Raw genomic sequence first — 25,529 nt, forward strand, 5'->3', positions numbered from 1 at the left:
TATCTTGCCCAAAATCAAGCATAAATATAATAATAGCAGAAAATCTCAAACTTAGGTGTGGCTGAGTCCAGATTCTTATAACCAATAAATAGTATATCCCAGCTCTCAAAGATGTGAAATGCTCATAACAATGGAAATAACTTCATCACTTTCAAACTACTGAACCAAGATTTTAAATGAAAGAAAACATTAATAGAAGATGAAACAAATTTATAACATAACAATATATTTCTTCTGCTTGCTCCTCAGAAGAAAAGCTGTGACAAACCTAGACAGTATATTAAAAAGCAGAGACATCACTTTGCCAACAAAGGTCCATATAGTCAAAGCTATGGTTTTTTTCAGTAGTCATGTACAGATGTGAGAACTGTACCATAAAGAAGGCTAAGCACTGAAAAACTGATGCTTTTGAACTGTGCTGGAGAAGACTCTTGAGAGTCCCTTGGACAGTAAGGATCAAACCAGTCAATCCTAAAAGAAATCAACCTTCAATATTCATTGAAAGGACAGATGCTGAAGCTGAAGCTCCAATACTGATGGGAAGAGCCAAGTCATTGGGAAAGACACTGCTGATGGGAAAGACTGAGGGCAGGAGAAGAGGGCAACAGAGGACGAGATGGTTGGATGGCATCATTGACTCAATGGACATGAGTTCAAACAAACTCCGGGAGATAGTAAAGGACAGGGAAGCCTGGCATGCTGCAGTCCATGGGGTAGCAAAGAGTCGGATACAACTGAGCAACAACAACAAAACAATACAGCAGTGTGGTACTAGATGAATGATGTGATTAACATTTTTAATTAAAAATTCTTTTCTTCTCCAGTTTGAGACACAATTGCCATATAACACTATAATACGTTTACAGCATAATGTTCTGATTTATGTACATTATGAAATGATTACCATAAAAGTTTAAGGGACATCCATCACCTTATACAGATAGAAAATAAAATGAAAAATAAAAAATATTTTACCTTGATCAACATATTTTAAACATTTATACTTTCAACTAAATGCTTCCATTAAAACTGCAGGGTAGTCTTTCTTCTTGCCAAGTCACTCTCTAAGCCTTAACTGTTATCTCACTGCTTTTTATATATGCTAGTGTTTCTGCAGCCTGATTTCCTTCCCGTGAAGAAATCACAAGCATTAAAAACATGTAAAAAGTTTTATCTCTAATATGAAAATATTTTTGGTTAGCAAAAAAAATAGTCTGTCTATTTAACTCAATGGACAATGTTTCAACTTCCCCAAAACTCCACAAGTGCAATGCATTTCGGCTGTTTTACTGTGTTATAAAAGCATCCATGACATCTACATCTCTCAAACCATACTCATTTGCTCAGTTCCAGAATTATATTTTTAAAAAGAATGTTCTTTAATTCAGAGTAATTTACCTCTGTCTCAATACAGTCTTAACATTTTAAACGTATATGAACCTTTCTCAACATAAAAAAAAAAAACCTGCATAAAAAATTGGCAAAGGACCTGAACAGAAACTTTTCCAAAGAAGGCATACAGATGGTCAACATGCACATGAAGAGATGCTCAACATCACTAATCATAAAGGGGCGTGCACATCAAAAGCACAGTGAGATATCACACCTATCAAAATGGCTATTACCCAAAAGACAACAAATAGCAAGTACTGATAAGAACGTGGGAAAAAGGGAACCCCTGTGCACTACTGGTGGACACGTGAAGTGGTGCACCCAGTATGGAAAACACTATGGAGGTTTCTCAAAAAATTAAATATAGAAACACCATACAATCCAGAAACTCCATTCCTGGGTGTTTATTCAAAAAAACAGAAGCATTAATTCTAAAAGATACATGCACCCCTATATCCACTGCAGCATTATTTACAATAGCCAAGATACGGAAGCAACCTAAGTGCCCAATAAGAGATGATTGATAAAGAAGATGTAATCTACACACGCGCACACACACACAGGAATATTACTCAGCCATAAAAAAAATAATGAAATCTTGCCATTTTGCAACAACATGAACGACTTAGAGGGTATTATGTAAACCAAAGTAAGTTAAAACAAGACAGTTCCATTTGCAACACGAAGGACCTAGAGGGTATTATGCAAACCAAAATACGTCAGAGAAAGAAAATTACTAAATGATTCCACTTCTATATGGGATATAAAAAGCAGAACAACTGAACAAACACAACCAACCAGAAACATAGTCACAGAAACAGAGAACAAACATATGGTTGCCAGAGGGGAGGTGGGGAGAGGGTTGAGAGAAATAGGTGAGAGAGAATAGGAGGTATGAACTTTCTTACAAAATACAGAAGTCACAGATGAGAAATATACAGTGTGGGGAATATAGCCAATAATAATGTAACATCTTTATATGGTTACAGATGGTGTAGACTTAACTAGACTTATAGTGTTGATCATTTTGAAATATAGAGAAATATATAATCCCTGTAATATGCACCAGAAACTAAAATAGTGTTGTAGTGTTATACTTTAAAAACAAACAAATTCATAGAAAAAGGTATCAGACCCGTGATGACCAGAGGCGGGGGTCTGGGGAAGGGAAACAGGATGGTGGCCAAAAGGTACAAGCTTCCAATTATAAGATAGATAAGTACTAGGGATGTAATGTACTTCTTGCTTCTTCTGTCTGCCCTCTGTTGGATGAGGGTAAGAGGCTTGTGCAAGCTTCATGATGGGAGGGACTGCCTGTGGGGAAAACTGGGTCTTGCTCTGATGGGTAGGGCCCTGCTCAGTAAATCTTTAATCCTAGGTAGAGCAGTGTTCCGTTGCTGTTAGTTGTTTGGCCTGAGACGACCCAGTCCTGGAGTCTACAGGCTCTGTGGTAGAGCTAATGTTGATCACCAAGGGGACTTATGCCAACACGTGACTTCCAGGATTGGTGCTGCCAGTGTCCCGGTCCCCACAGCAGGCCACTGCTAACCCATGACTCCACAAGAGACCCTCAAACACACACAGGCAGGTCTAGTTCAGTCTCCCGAGGGGTCACTGCCCCTTTCCCCTGGGCCCCCTGCACAAGGTTTTGTTTGTGCCCTCAAAGAGTTTCTGCTTCCCTGGATCCCATGGAAGTCCTATAATCAAATCTAGCTGGCCTTCAGAGTCAGATTCTTTGGGGATTCCCAGTCCCTTTGCTGTATCCCCAGGTTGGGAAGTCTGATGTGGAGCCTAGAACCTTCATAACATTGTAAGAAATTCTTTGGCATTACTGTTCTCCAGTTTGTGGTTTGCCTACCCAGCGAGTATGGGATTTGATTTTAATGTGATTGTGCCCTCCTACTGTCCTGCAGATCAAAAAGCAACAGTTAGAACCAGATATGGAACAATGAACCGGGTTCAAAATTGGGAAAGGAGTATGTCAAGGCTATATATCGTCACCCGGCTTATTTAACTTAAATGCAGAGTGCATCATGCGAAATGCTGGGTTGAATGAATCACAAGCTGGAATCAAAATTTCCAAGAGAATTATCAACAACCTCAGATAGGCAGATGATACCATTCAAATCGCAGAATGTGAAGAAGAACTAAAGAGACTCATGATGAGGGTGAAAGAGGAGACTGAAAAAGCAGGTTTGAAACTCAACATTCAAAAAACTAAGATCATAGAAACTGGTCCTATCACATCACAGAAAATAGATGGAGGAAAAGTGGAAATAGTGACAGATTTCATTTTCTTGGGCTCCAAAATCACTGCAAACAGTGACTCAAGCCATAAAATTAAGACACTTGTCCTTGGAAAAAAACAATGGCAAACATAGACAGCATATTAAAAAGCAGAGACATTACTTTGCCAACAAAGTCCATATAGTCAAAACTATGACTTTTCCAATTCATGTACAGATGTGAGAGTTGGACCATAAAAAGCACTGAGTGCTGAACAATTGATGCTTTTGAATTGTGGTGCTGAAGAAGACTCTTGAAAGTCCTTGGGACAACAAGGAGATCAAACCATTCAATCCTAAAGAACATCAACCCTGAATATTCATTGGAAGGACTGATGCTAGAGCTGAAGCTCCAATACTCTGGCCATTTGATATGAAGAGCAGAATCATTGGAAAAGACTCTCATGCAAGGAAAGATTGAGGGCAAGAGAAGAAGGGGATGACAGAAGATGAGATGGTTGGATGGCATCACTGACTCAATGGACATGAGTTTGAGCAAACTCCGGGAGATAGTGAACAGGGAAGCCTGGTATGCTACAGTCCACGGGATGGCAAAGAGTTGGACACAACGCAGCCACTCAACAACAACAAAAAGGGATGTTATCCTGTACAACAGGATAAACATGATTAACACCTGCTGTATGTTATATATGAAAGTTGTTAAGAGAGTAAAGCCTAACAGTTCTCATCATAATGAAACTTTTTATTTTTTTGCTCATACCACATGACTTGCAGGATCTCAGTTCTCTAACCTGCAATTGAATCTGGGTCACAGAAGTGAAAGCCTGGAATTCTAACCACTAGGCTACTAGGGAACTCTCTTAATTTTTTTATCTGCATACGATAGTGGCTATTCAATAAACTTATATGGTAATAATTTCATGATGTATATAAGTCATATTATGATGTATACCTTAAATAGTGCTATATGTCAATGATATCTCAATAAAACTGGAAGGGGAAAAAAAGTATGTGGACCTTTAAGCCATTTGTAACCTTCCACTCCAGTACTCTTGCCTGGAAAATCCCATGGACGGAGGAGCCTGGTAGACTGCAGACCATGGGGTCGCGAAGTCGGATACGACTGAGTGACTTCACTTTCACTTTTTCCTTTCATGCACTGGAGAAGGAAATGGCAACCCACTCCAGTGTTCTTGCCTGGAGAATCCCAGGGACAGGGGAGCCTGGTGGGCCGCCGTCTATGGGGTCGCACAGAGTCGGACACGACTGAAGTGACTTAGCAGCAGCAGCAGCAGCAGCAGACCTTAATGGGTTCATTTAGGAATCATATTATGTGAAATAAAAATCTACTTTGTTCTTACATTTAAAAAAAAGAAACAAATGGAAAAAGCAAATTAAAATTTTTCACATAGGACAGTGTTTCCAAACATGCTTTAAAAATAGAAACTCTTATTAAAAAGAGGTAAGTACATTAAGGACATTATGCTAAGTGAAATAACCCAGAGACAGAGAAAAAAATACTGTATGATTTCACTAATATGAAAGTGAAAGTAGCCCAGTCATCTCCGACTCTTTGCGACCCCATGGACTGTATAGTCCATGGAATTCTCCAGGCCAGAATACTGGAATGGGTAGCTTTTCCCTTCTCCAAGGAATCTTCCCAATCCAGGGATCAAATCCAGGTCTCCCGCATTGCAAGCAGATTCTTTACCTGCTGAGCCACAAGGGAAGCCCAAGAATATTGGAGTGGGTAGCCTTTCCCTTCTCCAGCAGATCTCCCCAACCCAGGAATCGGACCCAGGTCTCCTGCATTGCAGGCAAATTCTTTACCAATTGAGCTATGAGGGAAGCCCCTTCACTAATATGTGGAATCTAAAAAGAAAGTCAAATTCAAACAAGCAGAGAGCAGAATGTTGATGTTATCAGGGACAGAAGAAGGGTGGGGACCGGGTGACCAAAGGGTATGTATGAGGTTGCAGTTACATAGAATGAGTAAGACTAGAGAGTCTAAGACTTTATAGCTACTATATATAGGCATAAAGACTATAATTAATAATTCTGTATAGAACACTGGAAATATGCTAAGACAGTAGGTTTCAAGTGCATTCTTCACACACAAAAAATGATAACTATGTGAGAAGATGACATGCTAATTAGCTTGACTGTAGCAACATGTATGTGTGTATATAGTCATGTTGTATATCTATGTACAAATTTTAAGTATATATATATATATATATATATATGTGGGAAAATTTAACTAAATAGATATTCCAAGTCAAATGAGATCTAAATCACAGGTGACAACAGAGTATGCAGTTCAGTTCAGTCGCTCAGTCATGTCTGACTCATGAATCGCAGCACGCCAGGCCTCCCTGTCCATCACCAACTCCCGAAGTTCACTCAGACTCACGTCCATTGAGACAGTGATGCCATCCAGCCATCTCATCCTCTGTTGTCCCCTTTTCCTCCTGCCCCCAATCACTCCTAGCATCAGAGTCTTTTCCAATGAGTCAAGTCTTTGCATGAGGTGGCCAAAGTACTGGAGTTTCAGCTTTAGCATCATTCCTTCCAAAGAAATCCCAGGGCTGATCTCCTTTAGAATGGACTGGTTGGATGTCCTTGCAGTCCAAGGGATTCTCAAGAGTCTTCTCCAACACCACAGTTCAAAAGCATCAATTCTTCGGCCCTCAGCTTTCTTCACAGTCCAACTCTCACATCCATACATGACTACTGGAAAAACCATAGCGGATTATAAAAATACTAATATTCTCCCCCCCAAAATAATCCATAGATTCAGTTAAAAGTCAGTCAGATCCAAAAAGGATTTTTTATGGAACTTGGTTCCAAACAAAAAATCCACTTGAAAGAGTAAAAGTACAGGAATTAGAAAAAGCTAGTTTTTGAAAAAAAGTAACAAAAATATAATGTTTCAAGAAGTAATATTAATTTGTTAGTGATGCTGGAAAACACCAAGAAAATTAATGATATAAAATAAGCAGAAATTTTCAGATTGCAAGTTGGAAACAGTAGACCAGAAAATCAACTTAATTACCATCAGATTTGTTTTTTAATGGGTTGTAAGATAGAAATCATCAAAGTGTAACACATCTATTACGTGTGGGTGTTGCTTGACATGTGCATGCATGCATGGTAGTACATCAGTTCACAAGGTAAATCGTTCCTTACTTTGTAGAGCACTATTAAAAGTTTGAAAAACATTTAAACGGTAGAGAAACAAAATAGCATAAGGGAATTTGTAATATGATCAGGGTGGTATTTCAAAATAGCAGAGAAAAAAAGAACTATTCAGGCAAGGATTTAGGGACATTTGGGGACATATATAAAATAATATGTCTATATAAAATAATACATCTATATAATAATGTTAGTGTTCTATCACACACAATACAAAGAACCATGTTTTAAATGGTTTAAAAATGGAAGGTTAAAAAACTCCTATGAAAATATTAACAGAAATGTGTAAATAAAATTTAATACACAATAAAAAAACCATGTAAAAAATTAAAGAAAGAATATTTGCAATTTTTCTAAAAAGTAAAAATTACTACTCAAAATTTATAGCTGTCTCATTTGTATAAACTGAAGACCATATAAGCCCAATGGCTTCCCTGGTGACTCAGACAGTAAAGAATCTTCCTGCAATGCGGGAGACCTGGGTTCCATCCCTGAGTCTGGAATATCCCCTGGAGAAGGGAATGGCTATCCACTTTAGTGTTGTTGCCTGGAGAATTCTATAGACAGAAGAGCCTGGCAGGCTACCATCTCTCGGGTCGCAAAGAGTCAGACACTACTGAGCAACTAACACTTTCACTTTTTTCATAAGCCCAATAGACAATTGAATAAATGATATTAACATACAAATGCACACATATATGTCTAATTCCAGAATGCAAATTAAAACAACAGGTAGACCTTTTCATGCTCATAATAGCAAAGAGTTTAATAACATCAAGGCTGGTCAGGATCTAGAGAAAATTATACTCAAATATGCAAACGGGGGGAAGGACTAAATTATCAAGATACTTTGGAGGCTAGTTTGCAAGTAGGTGTTAAAATGTGCATAGTTTCTAATTCAGCAATTCTATTTTGTGGTATTTATCCTAGAAGAACACAGACAACCACGCCCAGAAAGAGATATGTAGAAGTGTCTGTTGCTCTACGGTTTACATTAGAAAAAAATTTAAGCAAACTAAGGTCTCTTGAGAGAAAAATACCCAAGCCTGTGTATCTATAGTGTACACACAGCTAAAAGAACATGCTACATGCATAGATGATATGGCTAGAGCCCCCAGAATTAATGTTGAAGGATGACCAAAAAAAAGCAATTTTCAGATGGATACATATGGGTTTATAATATTAATATTAAAGAATAGCCAAAAATACTATATAGCTTCTATGGTTACTACACACATAAACACATACATTGTACAGAGATTACCACTGGCAAAAAGAGAGAGATCTGAGAATGGAAGCAGTGAATAGTCAAGCCTGACAAGTTTTGTTTTTATCCCCAGAAGTTCTATTCAGCTATTTTTCAAAAGTGATTTTTTTTTTCCCTTTCAGTTTTACTGAGACATGCTTGACATACAACCCTGTGTAAGTTCAGTGTGTACATCATAATGACTAGACCTATATATATTGGAAAATGATTATCCATCACCTTATACAGATACCCCCCAACATATATATATATATATTTTTAATAGCATAATGTTCTTTTCTCATGTTTCAAGTATTGCTTCCTTCACATCCTTCCCCGGTATTCTAGAGTCTGAAGTTCTGGAAGGTGTAATCCCACTGCTCCTTAGTGGATGCTCAGTGTTAGAACTGCTTCACTGCACTTCACATTTCTGTCTCGCAAGCAGGTCCAAATATGAACTGCACAGCCAAGGAGAACGATTCCTCCTTCCACAGATGTTTTTCATTTGCTTTCCTGCAGAAGTATCACCTGTCAGGGTCATTTTTGTGTTATTTCTCAGGTTGGAAGCTCCTGTATCATGCAAGTAATGTAAATCTGAATTGCAGCCTCAGGGAGAGCAGGCTCTTGTCTTAGAAAACCCATGGAAATCTTTTGTTTTGGTGCAGAACAAAGCTACAACCAAGAAGCCAGCTGAGCATCTCCTTGTGCTAATCAGCTGTTTTTTACACTATGTGAATCCTTTCTCTGTGTTTATAGAATTCTGAGGGTTTTCAGCTCCAGCTTTCTGGGGCTTTTCAGTTCCAACTCCCCTCTTTGCCTAAATTCAAGGCCTTGTTCTAAGTCTGTGGCTATGAGAACTCAAGTGCCTTGGCAACAAACACAAGGAAACCTAATATGACATCAATTCACAATTGGATCCCTAGTCTAATTATAATTCTTGACAAACAAGTTAATTTTGCAGTGTTTGCCTTTATAAACTTCCCCATTTTGTAGTCCAGTAGAACACAATTCAAGTGCTTCCTGAATCTGTCTCCTGGGCTATAGTCTTCCATTTGGCTCAAGTAACACTCTTTTCCATTCCTATTATAGACTGGTTTATTGATTATATCTTTTGGCAGTACTTAGCTATATACTTAAAAGATTTTATATTTAAAAGAATGAATGTTGCTATATTTTAGATTTTCTAGATGTGTCAAGAGAACTGTCAGATTCTCTAATTTATTGTGGGCTAGAAATAACATTTTAGTATTTCTTCAAATGAATTCATTTTTATTTATGTAATTTAAAATTCATTAAAAGATGCTGGATACATATCAGAGAAACAGAAACAGTACTTCTCTATTTGCGCTTTACTGGGGACATAGCTTTTAACTTAATTCTCAAAGATGGGGAGGATCTGAAATCAGCAAAAGGGCAGGGAAAAGGCTTTTAATTGATCAGGTTCCCTGTCCCACTTATGCTCAGCACCATCATCTAACTTTTTGGTGAAATTTTTTATTAAATGTTAACAACCATGTGATTATTAAATCATCTGTCTCCCCACGCTGAGGAGACAGGGAACAATAATACAGCTATTCTTTTTTATGTGTCAACCAGTGGTTTACAATTGAGGATACTTTTGTCTACTAGGGGACATGTGACAATATCTGGAGACATTTTTGGTTGTCACAACTTGGTAGGTGCTGCTCAAATGTAGTGGATAGAGAGGCCAGGGATGATGCTAAACATCCTACAGCGCCCGCAACCATGCACCCCCTGACCCCAGCAACAGAGAATTATCCAGCCCAAAATGTTAATGTTTATGATAATGAGAAACTCTAGCATAAAACAAAAGCTGCTGACAGCTACTATCAATTGTGTTACTATGACGGATCCCTCTTCCACCTTCTCTTTCACTCTCTGTGTATATTAGGATTCACAATCCTTTTCCTCTCTACATCAACAGTCTACATAAGATTTGATAACTGGTGATCTGCTTCTGAGAAACATCCTAAACAAGTACACCTCACTGGAATCATCCTCAGATCTTCTCAGCAACAAAGTGTCTGAGCAGCCAAATGTAAGGGACAGTTGTTTCTTTCAGTTCAGTCGCTCAACTGTGTTCGACTCCTTGTGATCCCAAGAACCACAGCACGCCAGGCCTCCCTGTCCATCACCAACTCCCACAGTCCATCCAAACCCATATCCATTGAGTCGATGATGCCATCCAACCATCTCATCCTCTGTCGTTCCCTTCTCCTCCTGCCTTCAATCTTTCCCAGCATCAGGGTCTTTTCAAATGAGTCAGCTCTTCGCATCAGGTTGCCAAAGTATTGGAGTTTCAGCTTCAACATCAGTTCTTTACATTTTCTCAAACTCACTGACCAGTCACTTAAGCCTGGAATCTGAATCCTAACCCTAGACTTCCTGCCTAGCTGGTCTAAACACCATGGCTGCCTTTCCCTTCCTGGACTAATCTTTCCAAATTTTACTCTGTGCTTTAATATACTCATCTGTCCCTCCAATGCCTGCTTTGTCTACCTCCCTGTCTCATCAGGTCCTTGCCAGAACAGCTAATCACATCTTAAAATGGTAAATAAAATGCGCCAGTGGGGACAGCCTATGCCAGCATTACCAGGGTAGTCAAGAAAACTGCCAGCAGGTGTTTTGATTGTAACCTCTTTGGTTAAATTGTAACACACTGATGGAGACACCAATCACTATAACATACACAGAGGAAGAAAAAAATAAAACAATAAAGAAACACTCTGATTGCTGTAATACAAACAATGACTTCTGAATATTGACCCTGGGAAACCTAGCACAGTGATGTAAAAATAGTCCATTATTAAAAGATCAATTTTGAAACCCAGTGGTATCAGACAACTGGAAAAAAAGCATACCTTATTCTTACGTCAGTTATACTTTTACAATATATCCACTATCTAAGCAAGTGCAATTTCCATGACAAACCTATTTAGCAAAGAACAATTAAAATACCCTCCTTTTCATTGTTTTTGAAACTTTTTCCATAGTCTCAAAAACAATGCTAAGTTTCCTTAAAATAGGTATAATTATATTAGGAACACTGTTGAAAGAAATGAGTAACTGGGCATTAAGAAAGGCTGCGTACATAGTATAATGGTTAATAGCATAAGCCCCTGGTGCCAGAGAGTCTGGTTTGAAAATCAAACTCCCAATTTACCACCTGTGACTGTGGTCCATTCACTTGGTCTCTCAGTGCTTCTTTTTCCTCATGAGCAAGTTGCAAATAGTAGCAGTATCTATTGTTTAGGGTTCTTATGAGGTTTAAACTCAGTTATGTGTAAAAATACACATCTAGACATTACCTTGTATCTGTTAGGTAAATTACTAGCAATATTTTTAAAACATAAAACCAGTAGACAATTTGCTATCATGACTCAAAGGTCACACTGTTCACTCTCCAAGGCACAGGACCTGTTTCTCAGTCTCAAGCATCTTTGAGTCAGTATGCTATGAACTGGAGCCAACTCTACAACCAATGTCCACATTTAGATCTCTCTAAAAGAGACATTTTGTCCCAAAAGAGATGAATTTTTAAAAAGGCCACAGGAAAAGAGAAAATAATAAGCAACAAAACAGAAATGTTGCTAAGCACAATTCAAATAAACAAGGTAAAAATATATGAAAACATTCTCTTCATGAAGTACCTTAAAACTCCTAGTGATAACAAGAAGAAGAAAGCCTATGGTTCCTATTAAACTTGAGTACACCTTCAGATTTAAATTCTATATTTCAATAAAGGCAGTTCCTAAAACCAAACTTTTAGATGCAAAGGCAACCAGAACAACAGCCTACCATAAAAAGGGTCACAGCTCAGAGACGCTGTGTTTCAAAGAAAAGTGAAAGTGAAGCTTAATCAGTCTTGTCCAACTCTTTGCGACCCCATGGACTGTACAGTCCATGGAATTCTCCAGGCTAGAATACTGGAGTGGGTAGCCTTTCCCTTCTCCAGGGGATCTTCCCGACACAGGGATCAAACCCAGGTCTTCTGCATTGCAGGCAGATTCTTTACCAGCTGAGCCACAAGGAAAGCCCAAAGTTAATGTCATTTTTTTTTCTTTTTTGAGTAAAATCAAATCCAGACTTAAGGAATAATTGTATTCCAAACATCTACTGCAATAGGGAAAATGCTGCAAGCTTTGGATCTACAGGCATCTCAACGTCAAATAGAAAAAAACAATTTTATAAGAAGGGGTAAGAGGGCTGGAAGGAACCCTTGAGAAGAAATGAAGCTTTTACCCAGTGGTAAAAGCAGACAGCACCACTGGACTGGGGTAATTCATTTATTGCTTACACAGACTGGGGGCAAGCCAAAGTCCAGGGGTCTGAGAGGAAAAGAAAAGCATGACTCAAGTTTGATCAGGCCAAGGTAGACAGGGTGTTGTGTTAGTTGCTCAGTCATGTCCGACTCTTTTGTGACCCCATGGACTATAGACAACCTCTGTCCATGGAAAACTCAGGCAAGAATATTGGAGTGGGATGCCATTCTTTCTCCAGGGGATCTTCCTAACCCAGAGATTGAACCTGGGTCTCCTGCATTGCAGGCAGATTCTTTACCATTTGAGCCACCAGGGAAGCCCTAAGGCAGACAGTGAGTAATGGATAGTTGTGGACACCTGCTGTCTTGGATACTGTATGAACACTGGTTTTAATAGCAGTATCAGAAAAAAAGAGTGGCTAGGAGTGAAACCCTCCAAACAGGTTAAGTAAGTAAATAATCAGCCTGACATCAACTAAAAGTCCAATTTTTACTCCTTCTGTGGGCACCTGATCCTTTTTGCACCTGAGCTCCACTATACAGGATAAATGAGGGGTGTGCTCCTGCCAGCATTACCAGGTTAATGAATAGATGTGCAAACTTATGTCCTTACATAAATCTCTCTTAAAGAAACACTCCGTCCTAACACAGGAAACCAACCATTAAAACTTGTGAAAAGTAAACCAACAAGCAGCAACACAGGAGTGTGGTGATTCCTTTTTACAAGACGGAATACGCTCCAAATACTAGAGTGGGGACATCTGGAAACAAACAGGAGTGGCACAAAGGCATAAAGATGTTTTTCTGTCAAAAAACTCACTGCAAACATTCCAATGGTATCAGATTTCAGGGAGGGCACACCTTTTACTCACATTAAACAGAAACAGGGAAACCGTTCTTAAGACTAGAGGACAGTTAAAGACTGGACATAGGATTGGATAAAATTTATCAGTGACTTAAAAAACAGGATTAGAATTCTAATTATACTTCTAATATTGTTCTAATATTGTTACTAAAACAGATAACCACTCTGAGTCATTTAAAGGGCTCTGAGATTACTTTTAAAACACTGGAATCCAAAACTGTGAGGAGAAAGCAGACCTGCATTTTATTTCTGGATTCTTTACTTGTTTTTCCATAGCACTGTCCCTGACTCATAGGTAACATCTTTAATTTCTTTGCCTAAAGCTCTACCAGTAGATACATGAATTCTCCTCTCAAGGCAGAGTGACTTGAATGGCTGTACCAGCAAGGTGTGAGGACAGCAGAAGAGCATCTGCAAACTAAAATGAACCCTCCCCTCTCCTCAGCTGTCTTTCTTCTAGAGAACTTTTCTTAACCCTCCCAGCTGGACTGGCTGCCTCCTCCCTGCACTGGAGTACCTCACAGGTTTTAGCTGTATGAGATACTGGTGTGTTTCTCCCACCAGACTGTGAGCAGAACTTAGTACTGCATAAGGCAAAATACAGTGGCTTAATTAAAAATAAAAATTATCTGGGTATTATATTATTTGAAACATGAAACATGATACATTTACCAGTCATTGATATGCTATGACTCTCCAAGGAAAGGTTAGAGGACTTTGTCATCATTTCTTCCTGGACAGGTAGACTTGTAAAAGGTGCAGCTGTAAGAAAAAGAACATATGATTACATGTTATTATCAAGGTTAAATGACTGCATAAAAGCTATTTCACAGCAGCTAAAATACTATATTGTATATACACGATATTAATGAGATATTAATGTACATACATAATATTAATGTTTTCAGGAATCTCTGATTCATTATGTTTTATATGCTCTATAGACATTTAGAAACACACTGAGCTAATGAGTGTAACAAAATTTCCAGTCTATATTTTTTCCTGAAAAATCCCTACTGACTTGTATCAGTTGACTTAAAAAAAAAAAAAAAAAACTTTCCTTATCCTACAATTTGTCATTTCTTTCTAATACATAAATGAAGACACTGAGAAATTAGATAAAGAGCGCCAGAAAATAAAAGACATCGAAAGGCAGGGAGCAGATGAGAGGACAAAAACGGACAGACAGATCATAATAAAGGACATAAAAAGTGAAGACAGAGAGAATGTACTGGGTGCTGGAGGGCGGACAGCACACAACACCTGCGCAGCGAAGTCTGTGCTGCTGTTTTCCAGCTCTGGGGACAGTACAGCCTTGTTTGCTTTTGTTTTTAGATGTTAAGTCGTGTCCAGCTCTTTGGTGACCCCATCAACTGTAGCCCGCCAGGATGCTCTGTCCATGGGATTTCCCAGGCAAGAATACTAGAGTGGGTGGCCATTTCCTTCTCCAGGGCATCTTCCTGACCCAGGGATAGAACCCACATCTCCTGCATTGGCAGGCAGGTTCTTTACCACTGAGCCACCAGGAGCGCCCAAATAAGGAGAGTCTTTATTCCAAAAATTCTACTGTAATCGGGGAAATGCTACAAGCTTTGGATCTACAGGCATCTCAGTGTCAAACAGAAAAAAAACACTTTTCTTGTATACAGAGGGGTAAGAGGACTGGAAAGAACTTTTAAGAAGCAATGGGGCAACCTAGAGGGGAAAAGCAGACGGCAGCACTGGACTCAGACTGGTGCAAGCCGAAGGTCAGGGGTCTGAGAGGAAAAGAAAAGCCTGACTCCAGTTTGATCAGGCCAAGGCAGACAGTGAGTAATGGACAGTTGTGAACACCTGCTCTCTTGTATACTATAGGAACGCTGGTTTTAATAGCAGTTATCAGAACAAAAGAGTAGTTATGAGTGAAACCCTCCAAACAGGTTAAGTAAGTAAATAATCAGCCTGACATCAACTAAAAGTCCAATTTTTACTCCTTCTGTGGGCACCTGATCCTTTTTGCACCTGAGCTCCACTATACAGGATAAATGAGGGGTGTGCTCCTGCCAGCATTACCAGGTTAATGAATAGATGTGCAAACTTATGTCCTTACATAAATCTCTCTTAAAGAAACACTCCGTCCTAACACAGGAAACCAACCATTAAAACTTGTGAAAAGTAAACCAACAAGCAGCAACACAGGAGTGTGGTGATTCCTTTTTACAAGACGGAATACACTCCAAATACTAGAGTGGGGACATCTGGAAACAAACAGGAGTGGCACAAAGGCATAAAGATGTTCTGTCAGAAAACTCACTGTGAACTTTCCAATGGTATCAGATTTCAGGGAGGGCACACCTTTTACTCACATTAAACAGAAACAGGGAAACCGTTCTTAAGACTAGAGGACAGTTAAAGACTGGACATAGGATTGGATAAAACTTATCAGTGACTTAAAAAACAGGATTAGAATTCTAATTATACTTCTAATATGGTTCTAATATTGTTATTAAAACAGATAACTACTCTGAGTCATTTATGCAGAGTACATCATGAGAAACGCTGGACTGGAAGAAACACAAGCTGGAATCAAGAATCCTGGGAGAAATATCAATAACCTCAGATATGCAGATGACACCACCCTTATGGCAGAAAGTGAAGAGGAACTAAAAAGCCTCTTGATGAAAGTGAAAGTGGAGAGTGAAAAAGTTGGCTGAAAGCTCAACATTCAGAAAACGAAGATCATGGCATCTGGTCCCATCACTTCATGGCAAATAGATGGGGAAACAGTAGAAACAGTGTCAGACTTTATTTTCTTGGGCTCCAAAATCACTGCAGATGGTGACTGCAGCCATGAAATAAAAAGACACTTACTCCTTGGAAGGAAAGATAGCATATTCAAAAGCAGAGACATTACTTTGCCAACAAAGGTTCGTCTAGTCAAGGCTACGGTTTTTCCTGTGGTCATGTATGGATGTGCAAGTTGGACTATGAAGAAGGCTGAGTGCCGAAAAATTGATGCCTTTGAACTGTGGTGTTGGAGAAGACTCTTGAGAGTCCCTTGGACTGCAAGGAGATCCAACCAGTCCATTCTGAAGGAGATCAGCCCTGGGATTTCTTTGGAAGGAAAGATGCTAAAGCTGAAACTCCAGTACTTTGGCCACCTCATGCAAAGAGTTGACTCATTGGAAAAGACTCTGATGCTGGGAGGGATTGGGCACAGGAGGAGAAGGGGACGACAGAGGATAAGATGGCTGTATGGCATCACTAACTCCATGGACATGAGTCTGGATGAACTCCGGGAGTTGGTGATGGACAGGGAGGCCTGGTGTGCTGCGATTCATGGGGTCCCACAGAGTCGGACACGACTGAGCAACTGAACTGAACTCTGAGTCATTTAAAGGGCTCTGAGATTACTTTTAAAACACTGGAATCCAAAACTGTGAGGAGAAAGCAGACCTGCATTTTATTTCTGGATTCTTTACTTGTTTTTCCATAGCACTGTCCCTGACTCATAGGTAACATCTTTAATTTCTTTGCCTAAAGCTCTACCAGTAGATACATGAATTCTCCTCTCAAGGCAGAGTGACTTGAATGGCTGTACCAGCAAGGTGTGAGGACAGCAGAAGAGCATCTGCAAACTAAAATGAACCCTCCCCTCTCCTCAGCTGTCTTTCTTCTAGAGAACTTTTCTTAACCCTCCCAGCTGGACTGGCTGCCTCCTCCCTGCACTGGAGTACCTCACAGGTTTTAGCTGTATGAGATACTGGTGTGTTTCTCCCACCAGACTGTGAGCAGAACTTAGTACTGCATAAGGCAAAATACAGTGGCTTAATTAAAAATAAAAATTATCTGGGTATTATATTATTTGAAACATGAAACATGATACATTTACCAGTCATTGATATGCTATGACTCTCCAAGGAAAGGTTAGAGGACTTTGTCATCATTTCTTCCTGGACAGGTAGACTTGTAAAAGGTGCAGCTGTAAGAAAAAGAACATATGATTACATGTTATTATCAAGGTTAAATGACTGCATAAAAGCTATTTCACAGCAGCTAAAATACTATATTGTATATACACGATATTAATGAGATATTAATGTACATACATAATATTAATGTTTTCAGGAATCTCTGATTCATTATGTTTTATATGCTCCATAGACATTTAGAAACACACTGAGCTAATGAGTGTAACAAAATTTCCAGTCTATATTTTTTCCTGAAAAATCCCTACTGACTTGTATCAGTTGACTTTAAAAAAAAAAAAAAACAACTTTCCTTATCCTACAATTTGTCATTTCTTTCTAATACATAAATGAAGACACTGAGAAATTAGATAAAGAGCGCCAGAAAATAAAAGACATCGAAAGGCAGGGAGCAGATGAGAGGACAAAAACGGACAGACAGATCATAATAAAGGACATAAAAAGTGAAGACAGAGAGAATGTACTGGGTGCTGGAGGGCGGACAGCACACAACACCTGCGCAGCGAAGTCTGTGCTGCTGTTTTCCAGCTCTGGGGACAGTACAGCCTTGTTTGCTTTTGTTTTCAGTTGTTAAGTCGTGTCCAGCTCTTTGGTGACCCCATCAACTGTAGCCGCCAGGATGCTCTGTCCATGGGATTTCCCAGGCAAGAATACTAGAGTGGGTGGCCATTTCCTTCTCCAGGGGATCTTCCTGACCCAGGGATAGAACCCACATCTCCTGCACTGGCAGGCAGGTTCTTTACCACTGAGCCACCAGGAGCGCCCAAATAAGGAGAGTCTTTATTCCAAAAATTCTACTGTAATCGGGGAAATGCTACAAGCTTTGGATCTACAGGCATCTCAGTGTCAAACAGAAAAAAAACACTTTTCTTGTATACAGAGGGGTAAGAGGACTGGAAAGAACTTTTAAGAAGCAATGGGGCAACCTAGGGGGGAAAGACGACGGCAGCACTGGACTCAGACTGGGGCAAGCTGAAGGTCAGGGGTCTGAGAGGAAAAGAAAAGCCTGACTCCAGTTTGATCAGGCCAAGGCAGACAGTGAGTAATGGACAGTTGTGAACACCTGCTCTCTTGTATACTATAGGAACGCTGGTTTTAATAGCAGTTATCAGAACAAAAGAGTAGTTATGAGTGAAACCCTCCAAACAGGTTAAGTAAGTAAATAATCAGCCTGACATCAACTAAAAGTCCAATTTTTACTCCTCCTGTGGGCACCTGATCCTTTTTGCACCTGAGCTCCACTATACAGGATAAATGAGGGGTGTGCTCCTGCCAGCATTACCAGGTTAATGAATAGATGTGCAAACTTATGTCCTTACATAAATCTCTCTTAAAGAAACACTCCGTCCTAACACAGGAAACCAACCATTAAAACTTGTGAAAAGTAAACCAACAAGCAGCAACACAGGAGTGTGGTGATTCCTTTTTTACAAGACGGAATACACTCCAAATACTAGAGTGGGGACATCTGGAAACAAACAGGAGTGGCACAAGGCATAAAGATGTTCTTCTGTCAGAAAACTCACTGTGAACATTCCAATGGTATCAGATTTCAGGGAGGGCACACCTTTTACTCACATTAAACAGAAACAGGGAAACCGTTCTTAAGACTAGAGGACATTTAAAAACTGGACATAGGATTGGATAAAACTTATTGGTGACTTAATAAACAGGATTAGAATTCTAATTATACTTCTAATATGGTTACTAAAACAGGTAATATTTAAAAGGCTCTGAGATTACTTTTAAAACACTGGAATCCAAAACTGTGAGGAGAAAGCAGACCTGCATTTTATTTCAGGATTCCTTACTTGTTTTTCCATAGCACTGTACCTGACTTAAAGGTAACATCTTTAATTTCTTTGTCTAAAGGTCTTCCAGTAGATACCTGAATTCTCCTCTCAAGGCAGCGTGATTTAAATAGCTGTATCAAAATGGATTAAAGATCTAAACATAAGACCAGAAACTATAAAACTCCTAGAGGAGAACATAGGCAAAACACTCTCCGACATACATCACAGCAGGATCCTCTATGACCCACCTCCCAGAATATTGGAAATAAAAGCAAAAATAAACAAATGGGACCTAATTAACCTTAAAAGCTTCTGCACATCAAAGGAAACTATTAGCAAGGTGAAAAGACAGCCTTCAGAATGGGAGAAAATAATAGCAAATGAAGCAACCGACAAACAACTAATCTCAAAAATATACAAGCAACTCCTACAGCTCAACTCCAGAAAAATAAATGACCCAATCAAGAAATGGGCCAAAGAACTAAATAGACATTTCTCCAAAGAAGACATACAGATGGCTAACAAACACATGAAAAGATGCTCAACATCACTCATTATCAGAGAAATGCAAATCAAAACCACTATGAGGTACCATTTCACACCAGTCAGAATGGCTGCGATCCAAAAGTCTACAAATAATAAATGCTGGAGAGGGTGTGGAGAAAAGGGAACCCTCTTACACTGTTGGTGGGAATGCAAACTAGTACAGCCACTATGGAGAACAGTGTGGAGATTCCTTAAAAAACTGGAAATAGAACTGCCTTATGATCCAGCAATCCCACTGCTGGGCATACACACTGAGGAAACCAGAAGGGAAAGAGACACGTGTACCCCAATGTTCATCGCAGCACTGTTTATAATAGCCAGGACATGGAAGCAACCTAGATGTCCATCAGCAGATGAATGGATAAGAAAGCTGTGGTACATATACACAATGGAGTATTACTCAGCCATTAAAAAGAATACATTTGAATCAGTTCTAATGAGGTGGATGAAACTGGAGCCTATTATACAGAGTGAAGTAAGCCAGAAGGAAAAACACCAATACAGTATACTAACGCATATATATGGAATTTAGAAAGATGGTAACAATAACCCTGTGTACGAGACAGCAAAAGAGAAACTGATGTATAGAACAGTCTTATGGACTCTGTGGGAGAGGGAGAGGGTGGGAAGATTTGGGAGAATGGCATTGAAACATGTAAAATATCATGTAAGAAACGAGTTGCCAGTCCAGGTTCAATGCACGATACTGGATGCTTGGGGCTAGTGCACTGGGATGACCCAGAGGGATGGTATTGGGAGGGAGGAGGGAGGAGAGTTCAGGATGGGGAACACATGTATACCTGTGGCGGATTCATTTTGATATTTGGCAAAACTAATACAATTATGTAAAGTTTAAAAATAAAATAAAATAAAATAAATAAATAAATAGCTGTACCAGCAAGGTCTGAGGACAGCAGAAGAGCATCGGCAAATTAAAATGAACCCTCCCCTCTCCTCAGCTGTCCTTCTAGAGAGCCTTCCTTAATCCTCCCAGCTGACTGGCCGCCTCCTCCCTGCATTGGGGCACACTGCCCTCATCACATTTGACTCCCATCTCACTATATTATAACTGTATTAGGTACTTCCTAATACAGTGTTTCTTCCTCCAAACTGTGAGTAGAGATCAGTACTCCATAAGGAAAATACAGTGGCTTAATTAAATATAAAAAATTATCTGGTTATTAAATTATTAGAAACACGATGCATTTACCAGTCGCTGATATGTTATGACTCTCCAAAGAAAGATTAGAGTACTTTGTCATCATTTCTTCCTGGACAGGTAGACTTTTAAAAGGTGCAGCTGTAAGAAAAAAGAACACGTGATTACATATTATTATCACAGTTAAATGACTGCCTAAAAGCTACTTCACACAACAGCTAAAATGCTGTACTGTATACTATTAATGAAAAATAATGTTTTCAGGAAACTCATTCACTAGGTCTTCTATGTTCCACAGACATTCTGAAATACACTGAGCTACTAAATGTACCAAAATTTCCCATCTTTCTATTTTTTTACTCAAAAATCCCTATTGCTTTACATCAAGCAGCTTAAAAAACAATCCTTCTCTTATCCTACGATTTGTAATTTCTTTATAAAATATAAATGACGACATTGAGGAATTAGATAAACAGTATGGGGCGGGGGGAGGGGGAAGGCATAGAAAGGCAGAGAGAAGATGAGAGGACAAAAGGGGACAGAGAGACCATAATAAAGAACATTAACAGGAAGGAGAGAGTGTGCCGGCTGCTAGAGAACAGGGAGCACACAGCGGATCCACAGGAGCGTCTGCGCTGCTCTCCGCTATGGTCACAGCCCAGCCTGCCCTCCACCAAACTGACTTCCAGTCTTGCTATGTCACTCATCTCTTCTCTCAAAAACTTTCATCAAAAAAGCAAGGTTTCTGTTTCCATCTGTCGCATTCTCCTCAAAGAATCCTTTTTTTTTTTTTTTCCTAAACACCAGCTATTCTCTGTTTGACTTTAGGACACAGACATTACCTCCCAGGAAGACTACCCCAACTCTACCAAACAAGCCAGAGAAGGAGAAAGGCTCATTACTGTAAACTTGACTGCATTCTGAAAACTTTCCATTTACTTTAAATTAAACTTGAGCCTCTTTCATACCACATTTTTTAAAATTCTCTGCTTAAAAAGTTATTCCATTTGCAAGATTAGATTTCTAGTTGTTTCTTTTTCTAACATGTATGAAAAATGTTACCAAAGCAAGTTATCATTTTTGTTGCTTCAGCTTACACACCGCCTTTACAATATTGCCTAATTTTTTTAAAAAGTATTTTGAAGAACCTAACTCTCCAATATACCATGTTACAAAGATTTGGTCACTTCTAATACAATCTTGGAAGGTAGGATGCAGTTTCTCATAAAATCATCCTTTAACAAATAACATACCTAAATCACACTGCTCTCCAGGACTTCCCTGGTTGCTCAGCTGGTAAAGAACCCACCTGCAATGAGGGAAACCTGGGTTCGATCCCTGGGCTGGGAAGATCCCCTGGAGAAGGGAACAGCTACCCACTCCAGTATTGTGGCCTAGAGGATTCCATGGACTGTATAGTATATGTACGCTTTATATTTATGTTGGGCTTCCCCAGTGGCTTGGATGGTAAAGAATCCACCTGCAATGCAGGAAACCTGGGTTCCATCCCTGGGTTGGGAAGATCCCCTGGAGGAGGACATAGAACCCACTCCAGTATTCTTGCCTTGAGAATTCCCAAAGACAGAGGAGCCTAACTCTCAAATAAGCCCATGGTCCAAAGATTTGATCACTTCTAGTACAATCTTAGATAGCATATTGAAAAGCAGAGACATTACTTTGCCAACAAATGTCCGTCTAGTCAAGGCTATGGTTTTTCCAGTGGTCATGTATGGATGTGAGAGTTGGACTGTGAAAAAAGCTGAGCACTGAAGAATTGATGCTTTTGCACTGTGGTGTTTGAGAAGACTCTTGAGAGTCCCTTGGACTGCAAGAGATCCAACCAGTCCATTCTGAAGGAGATCAGCCCTGGGTGTTCTTTGGAAGGAATGATGCTAAAGCTGAAACTCCAGTACTTGGCCACCTCATGCAAAGAGTTGACTCATTGGAAAAGACTCTGATGCTGGGAGTGATTGGGGGCAGGAGGAAAAGGGGACAACAGAGGATGAGATGGCTGGATGGCATCACTGACTCGATGGACGTGAGTTTGAGTGAACTCCAGGAGTTGGTGACGGACAGGGAGGCCTGGCGTGCTGCGATTCATGGGGTCGCAAAGAGTCAGACACAACTGAGCGACTGAACTGAACTGAATACAATCTTAGAAGGTGGAATGCAGTTTCTCATATCCTTTAACCAAATAACATACCTAAATCACACTGCTCTCTGACAGTGATTATTTAGGAAAATATGCCCTGAGTTTCTCACTAGGCTGTCAAGAATACAAACTTCTCCTTCATCCATACCTAATATTCATTCATTCATATTCTCTGTCACTCTCTCTCAAACAGACAGACATAGCCAAAAAGTTTATCAACATGAAAGTTCCTTTTTTTGTTGTTATTGGGCATAGCTCACTTAGAGGTTGCATTAAAGAGAAAGTATCTCAAGGAGATCCAGACAGATGCTCCACTCTGTTATCTGTTCTGTGAAGCCTACAGACACAAGCTTGGATATTAGTACTTCCTTTGCTCAGGAGGTCTTTCCACTTAGCCTAGCCTACTGTACAGTGGAATACCATCATGAAGGTCTTCCATCACACTCTATCCCTGAAACAAGCTCATAACCCTTTTGAGATGGTCTGACACTTATTATCATTATTATTACCCACACTATCAACAACAATATGAGTGACATAAGCTGGAAGAAACACTGTCATTCTCATTTCACTTAAATAAGTGAACATAGAGAGCATACATGCAGGATGTCAATATGGAATATAAAGCTACATGGATCATAATGATATTGACTGAGGCCCACCATTTGTGACAGTCATTAAAATTTCAGAGTAGCACCCATTCATAATGTTGACTATAACTAGCCTGTGTGTTGTATACAAGCTTGCATGTGACCTACTGAATATGAAGCATGATCTACATCTTTGAATGACTCTGGTGTTGGAAGAGAACTGGAGAGAACACACCAGGGAGATGAGGCTGGGTTATCTTCACATTTTGCATCATCAGGACATGGATGGATGGGTCCACCTAGGGTCTACATTAGAGCAAGAAGAAAAAAAGGATCTAGGCTTGGCTTGGGCAAAAATCTGAATTTACAGAAGTTGAAGGAACAGGAGAAAAAGGAAACACCAAGCTTAAAGAGTAGGAAAACTGAAATAATTCCAGTTATTCTAGCTGTTGTGACTACTTCCAATTGCCAGCTCCTATCTTAAAAATATAACCAGACATCCACAAACCAGCCATCACCTGTATCCTAACTTCGTATTGCCTTTAAAGCATTCATGATCAGGCTCCAGATTCCACTGAAGTCCCAAGTGCAAAAGGGCATGTCTACTGTTGTGAACTTTGTCTTGGGAAGACCTTTAAGAGTCTTCAGTACAAGAGCAGGGCAGTCTGCACAAGGTGTCAGAAAAGCAAAGTGAGAAGCTCTTTGTTTAGCCAAGATATGTTTTAATCAAAAAAGTGAGAAGGTAAACCTTACTGCTTTCAGTAGGATGACAGGAGACTGACTCAGCCAACGATGGTATTTGAGGGAAACTGGCAGGAGAGTCAGGCAGATGTGGTTTGAATACTTCCCCGAAAGGACTGGCTGAGTCACAAAAGAGAAGTACACAAAACGGAGAGGCAAAATTTGTATCCTGATCCAAATACTGCCACCGACGTGTTCCTTGGGGCTTCATTTCATAGAGGAAAGAAAGGAGGATAGAAAAGCTGCATAATATTGAGTGACGGCACCGAGATCGGAACACACATTCCTCAAGTTACCATGCTCACTCCTTTCTTAGTCATTACTGGAGGCGTTCCACTCGGTATTCTTTTACAGGTAGTGGCCAAAATGCCAACATAAGAGAATAGCTAGCCTCTAGTAGTTGTGCTAGAGATTAAAACATTTTCTTTCTCTCCTCAAGGAACTGGGTTTCCCAGGCAGCACAATGGTAAAGGATCCACCAGCCAATGCAGAAGATGCAAGAAACGTGGGCTTGATCCCTGGGTGGGGAAGATCCCCTGGAGAAGGAAATGGCAATCCACTCCAGTATTCTTGCCTGGAGAATCCCATGGACAGAGGAGCCTTAAGGGCTACATTCCGGGGGTAACAGTCACACATGATTGAGTGACTGAGCATGCACACTGCACTTGGCAAATGGAGCATGAGGGTGTTGCGTCAAAGAATTGAGTAACATCTAATTTTCACCAGTTATTACTGTTTCATGGAAAATCGCAAAATGGTCTCTATTTAGATATCTTTAACATGTTACCTTTTAAAATAGGCATTGCTGGAAGGATTTATAATTTACACTATTAACATTTTTTAAATGAAATAAGCATGCCATGCTTTCTACTTAATATTAAAGAAACATTATCACATATTTAAATGGGGCCCTACTCAATTGAAGTAAATTCGGAAAAAAAAAAAAAAGAGGATCAGTTCAGTTTAGTCAGTCAGTTGTGTCCAACTCTTTGCGACCCCATGGACTGCAGCAAGCCAGCCTTCCCTGTCCATCACCAACTCCCGGAGTTTACCCAAACTCATGTCCATTGAGTTGGTGATGCCATCCAGCCATCTCATCCTCTGTCATCCCCTTCTCCTCCTGCCCCCAATCCCTCCCAGCATCAGGGTCTTTTCCAATGAGCCAGTTCTTTGCAACAGGTGGCCAGAGTATTGGAGTTTCAGCTTCAACATCAGTCCTTCCAATGAACACCCAGGACTCATCTCCTTTAAGATGGACTGGTTGGATCTCCTTTCAGTCCAAGGGACTCTCAAGAGTCTTCTCCAATACCACAGTTCAAAAGCATCAATTCTTCTGTGCTCACCTTTCTTT

At 39.8% G+C, this 25,529-nt stretch overlaps 1 protein-coding gene across 14 annotated transcripts in view; it reads right to left on the minus strand.

The window, feature by feature from the left end:
• EMB (embigin) overlaps nt 1–25,529 on the minus strand; it is a 167,325-nt gene that overhangs the window by 67,070 nt on the left and 74,726 nt on the right. For all 14 annotated transcript variants that reach the window (XM_086362557.1, XM_086362561.1, XM_086362560.1 and 11 more), the window contains exons 2-4: nt 20,747–20,836; nt 17,101–17,190; nt 13,902–13,991 (exon numbers count right to left, since the gene is read on the minus strand). In XM_086362557.1, the coding sequence (XP_086218683.1) occupies nt 13,902–13,991; nt 17,101–17,190; nt 20,747–20,836 (270 nt within the window). The remainder of the gene's footprint in view (nt 1–13,901; nt 13,992–17,100; nt 17,191–20,746; nt 20,837–25,529) is intronic.

Source organism: Bos grunniens, chromosome 20 (genome assembly GCF_055505025.1).
Source record: "Bos grunniens cultivar Pamir isolate PY7600 chromosome 20, Bosgru_T2T1.0, whole genome shotgun sequence".
Taxonomy (NCBI): domain Eukaryota; kingdom Metazoa; phylum Chordata; class Mammalia; order Artiodactyla; family Bovidae; genus Bos; species Bos grunniens.